General features: G+C 37.6%; 1 protein-coding gene across 2 annotated transcripts in view; it reads left to right on the top strand.

The window, feature by feature from the left end:
* The first annotated feature begins 3,819 nt into the window (after positions 1-3,819).
* The window catches only part of LOC110451238 (bis(5'-adenosyl)-triphosphatase enpp4-like), a 9,137-nt gene continuing 7,271 nt past the window's right edge, over positions 3,820-5,685 (top strand). For both annotated transcript variants that reach the window (XM_021499158.1, XM_021499157.1), the window contains exon 1: positions 3,820-4,114. In XM_021499158.1, coding sequence (XP_021354833.1) covers positions 3,865-4,114 — 250 coding nt within the window. In that variant the 5' untranslated portion in view covers positions 3,820-3,864. The remainder of the gene's footprint in view (positions 4,115-5,685) is intronic.

The raw sequence follows: 5,685 nt of genomic DNA, 5'->3' as shown, positions 1-5,685 counted from the left end.
ACACATCCTACATACACTATTCGTATACACTGTTTCCCATCCTATATACACTGTTACCTACCGTGTATACACTGTTCTCCATCCTTCATACCCTGTTACCTATTCTACATAAACCGTTTCCCATCCTACATATACTGTTCCACATTCTTCATACACTATTGCACATCCTACATATGCTGTTCCACATCCTACATACACTGTTCCACATACTATTCCCCATCCTACATATACTGTTCCACATTCTACATCCACTATTCCACATCTTACATACACTGTTCCACATCCTACATACACTGTTCCGCATCCTACATACACTACATATACTGTTCCACATCATACATATACTATTCCACATACTATATATACTATTCAACATCCTACATATACTTTTCCACATTCTACATACACTATCCCAAATCTTACATATCCTGTTCCACATCCTACATATACTGTTCCACATACATATACTGTTCAACATCCTACATACACTATTCCACTTCCTACATACACTATTCCACAACCTACATACACTATTCCACATTCTACATACACTATTCCCCATCTTACATACACTGTTCCACATCCTACATACACATCCAACATATACTATTCCACATCGTACATATACTATTCCACATCCTACATATACTATTCCACATCATACATATACTATTCCACATACTATATATACTATTCAACATCCTACATACACTATTCCACATCCTACATACACTATTCCACATCCTACATACACTATTCCACATCCTACATACACTATTCCACATCCTACATATACTGTTGCACATCCTACATATACTATTCCACATTCTACATACACTATTCCACATCCTACATATACTGTTCCACATTCTACATACACTATTCCACATCTTACATATACTGTTCCACATCCTACATACGCTATTTCACATCCTACATATACTATTCCACATCCTACATATCCTATTCCACATCCTACATACACTATTCACATCCTACATACACTATTCCACATCCTACATTATACTATTCCACATCCTACATTATACTATTCCACATCCTACATACACTATTCCACTTCCTACATACACTATTCCACATCCTACATATACTATTCCACATCCTACATATACTATTCCACATCCTACATATACTATTCCACATCCTACATACACTATTCCACATCCTACATATACTATTCCACATCATACATATACTATTACACATCCTATATATACTATTCAACATCCTACATACACTATTCCACATCCTACATACACTATTCCACATCCTACATATACTATTCCACATCCTACATATACTATTCCACATCCTACATAATATTATTCCACATCCTACATATTCTGTTCCACATCCTACATACACTTCCACATCCTACATATACTGTTCCACATCCTACATATACTATTCCACATCCTGCATTTACTATTCCACAGCCTACATACACTATTCCACATCCTACATACACTATTCCACATCCTACACATACTGTTACCCACCTCGTATACACTATTCCCTATCCTACATACATGTATACTGTTCCTTGTCTCGTATACACTATTCCACATTCTACATACACTATTCCCCATCCTACATATGCTTTTCCCCACCTCATATACACTATTCCCCATTCTAAATATACTGTTCCCCACCTTGTATACACTATTTCCCATCCTCCATACACCGTTCGAAACCTCACATACGGTACTCCACCTTAATAACAATACTTTCTGCCTTGCATTCACAGTCTCTCAATTCGAATACACTGTTTCCCATCCTACAAACATTGTCCCCACCTAGCCTACACTGTTCCTAATGTCGATTTCGCTGATCTAAGCTTCGCAATCACCGTTTTCAACCTTGATTATACTACTCTCAATCTCGCCGACAGTGCTCTCCTCCCCACCTATATTACATTGGTCCCCACCTAGCACACACTGTTCCCCAACTTAATTACACCGCTACCCACCTGGCTGCATACTTCCTTATCACGATTTTTTTAGCTTCGCAAGCACTGTTTCCAACCACGCCTATACTGTTTCCCACGTCGAATACACTATTCCCCACCTGAACATGTTTGTCCGAGCTATAACTTCTGATGTAGTTCAATTAATCTTAAGGGATATATGTAGAATGGCAAAGCGGTGAGTCGCCTACCACTATTGGGTTATATTAGTACACCTAAGGTCAAGGTCACATGGAGGTCAAACGTCGAATTCGTTGTCCGTGCAACAACGACCGACTCTCTAAAAATAGCTCCACAAAATCTAAGGGTGTGTATCACGTACCACTCATTCAAGGTCAAAGTCACATTGTGGTCAAAGGTCAATTTATTGTCAGGGCCATAATTTCTGACTCGCTTTAGCGCGCATTATGATTTGTTTGCTTGCAAAGCTGTGTCATTCAAATAGATCATAAATACCATACAAAAACAGTTAAATACTTATATTTACGTTTTCTCTGCCTCTTATGTTATCTTTTAACTTATAATTTACATTTAAAATTAAAAATGCCCGCCTTATCGACAGTGCACACAATTTCGTTCAATAGTTTGAACAGCGTATTGTCGCGTGCTGATTGGCAAACAAAGTTGTACTTTGACATTTTAACAAACACTTCAATTTTATTCCACAATTCAGTATCAATACAATTGCGTATGATATGTCTTTAGGGTGATTTAAGTTTATCAATAGAACTCTGAGCTGAAAGTTAGATTTGAAATTGTTTCGATTTTTCCCCGGAACAAATTTCGCGCATGGACAAATACAGCGGTGAACACCGTAAATCCGACCCTGACGGTAATGAATATTTACATTTGCATGGCAAGGGAGTTATTTTTAACGAGGGAGTTATTTTTGGAAGTTAATTCGAACTTTTCTCTTTGCTCATTTTGTGAAAAATCCAGGCGTGAATTTATTTGTTGATTGTATGGGATCCTGACAACAGATGCGAGACGCGTGAAACTGATAGCGTTTGAAGTGAGTGATCTTGCGACGGAGCACAGGTTCGTTACAAATGTCTGAAATGTTTATGTGTGCTGTGACTCATATCAGTAGGTCTGTAACATATGTGTCAGTAGGTCTATAGAATATGTGTATTTCAGCCATTTGTAACGAACCCCTGTTGATCAGTGCAGTGTAACAGACGATATTTCTGATAAATTGCATGAGCGTTAAAATTGTTTCCATTGCCGGCATTGGTGATTTCAACCGATATGCATTTTGTACGATATTGCAGACCTTGGTCTTGTTTTCGTTGTAACAAAAGTGTTTTTATTTTATTTTTTATTTTGCACATAAATTTACAATGACATTGTCAAATCTCACAATGCCCAGCGATATTTCAGCAGCGGTCATGTTTATTTATAAAGGATATTGTAGTTCCGGTCAGTGTTGTATTAATACGCTAAGAATTGTGTCTCGTGATGCATGGTAATTAAAGTCCCATCAACGACACAGCTTTCAAAGAGGCTATATAGTAACAATGCCATGCAAATGTAAACATTCAATTATAACTCAATACAATTTTAGGTTATGCACAGGGCAGTGTGACCTACAAATGTAACACTACTGCGTCCGTAGGCTCAAGATCTTAAAGTCTTGGTTTCATTTACCGGGAGCATGGTCCATCAGTTATATTGATTTTCTGGTTGTTCATATTCATCACACAACATTTGAACGCATACCTCTGTGTATATATAAACATGTGTGTTCTACTTGAAGTACCCCACTAGCTGTTAATACCCCGTTTACTATATTATACGGTTTGCTAGCCTGCTCATGTTGGTTTCCGCTCGGTAAGGCATCGGACTAGTTTGTACGTTAGTGTCTTATAGACGCCGTCATGACAGGGTGTTCAGTCCTCATTATTTCATTATCAGTAGCTGTCTTCATCAATGAGGTAACACCAAGATCTTGCAGGAAATACACCCAGCAAGTATTGCTCGTGTCAATGGACGGATTCAGGTACGACTATCCCGAGAAAGCGAATACCCCCAACTTTGACAAAATGGAACGAAATGGCGTGAGGGCAGAATATGTCGACAGCATTTTCACTACCAAGACGCTCCCTTCACACTACAGCATTGTTACAGGTACATATGTAATAGACGTATATTTTAGTTTATTCGATGAAGGTTTTAAAATCATTCACTAATTCATGACAGATTATTAACGATGCATTAGCATAATATTTTAATGTTGATTTGCATGAATTCATACCATGGCATATTTCATTACACTTGACACCAAAGTAATGATATCACTGTCATGTGACTTATATAAAAAGATGAATTTCTGAATATTTATATTTCTATTTTAGAGCATTTATATTGCATTTTTATATGATGGATGTACTAAACCGATTGTATCGCTGCATCGTTTAAATCCCGGCGAACCTGAACATTTTATACAGTGTCAAGGCTCGACTGAAAACAGCATAAGATTACTGAGACCGACCTTATTTCATAAACGAACAAATCTGGTCAAACCGGTTCAACCGTTTGAACCGAGATAAACGAAAACGGACCAGTTCTTTTAATATTATTAAGGATCCCTGTCCCGTTGTTCTGTTCTGTTTTTGTATATTAGACATAGTATAGCTGTATAGCGCAGTCCGGGCCGGGACCTTCCGTTAACGAGGTAGCTCAGTCGGTTAGAGCGACAGAATATATATCTGTCTGAAATCTGGGGTTTGAAGTCCGGTTTAGCCCCGCTTTTAAAACGTTTACACTCAGAAAACTGTTGTTCTTAATTATCATTTTTTCACGAAAGTCCCGCAAGATGTGGCTTTTTGTCATAAATTAATTCAACTTAAGAGCTACAGTCATGTCGGAAAAGGAAGTGTCCATCGCACAATTATTGTTTTTAGAAGTGGCACGGGGTTCCTTAAGTCTATTTTTATGTTTACCTGTCCGTTCTGGTCAAGGAACGAATGTAGTCGATGCTTCACTGCACGCGATCTTGTTGGGTAACCTGTGCCAACCCGGGTGACTATTTAAGGACACCGATAAAGATATATATGTCATCCAATGTGAATAGACTAGACTTAAATCCAACACCCTACTTATTACAAAGACTTCGGTCTTATCAGTATGTTTGTTTTAACGATTTCAGAACCCTTCACTGTGAAGATCTTAATAGAGAAGGGACAGGTTATGGAATTTTCTGAGTTATGAACCATGCTAAATTTTATCCGCTTCCTTGATTTCAAGAGTTATAGGATGTCAAAAATGCAATATCGGTATTACTTTAACTTTGCTATAAAATACACCAATCAAATCAGAAACCAATCATAGTGGTTACGTATACAATTACGGACTGTGACTTTTATTTCATACGCTGATTAATACATGTATTGGCTGAAACAAATTCCTTCTTTTTTTTCAGTAAACGAATGATATGCGCACACATAATATGATAGTTTGATATTTTAATATTAAACTATAGTTTATATACAATGAGTTTGCCTTGCTGCCTATGTTTTCTGTTTTCTGTAATGTAGGTCGTATGTATTTATGTAGTTGCCAATTAGCATGTATGTTAATGAGAGTAGAGGGATGCTGCTGATTGACCAATCAGCGTCTGCCTGAGGGAATGCCCTGTTAGGGATTTGGAGCCCCCACAGCATAGTTTTCTGAATCATTGAAGGAGATTGTTGTGCATT

The sequence above is a fragment of the Mizuhopecten yessoensis genome, unplaced genomic scaffold, assembly GCF_002113885.1.
Source record: "Mizuhopecten yessoensis strain PY_sf001 unplaced genomic scaffold, ASM211388v2 scaffold5877, whole genome shotgun sequence".
Taxonomy (NCBI): Eukaryota; Metazoa; Mollusca; class Bivalvia; order Pectinida; family Pectinidae; genus Mizuhopecten; species Mizuhopecten yessoensis.
The sequence above is the reverse complement of the archived record's forward strand: the minus strand, read 5'-3'. Positions and strand labels throughout refer to the sequence as shown.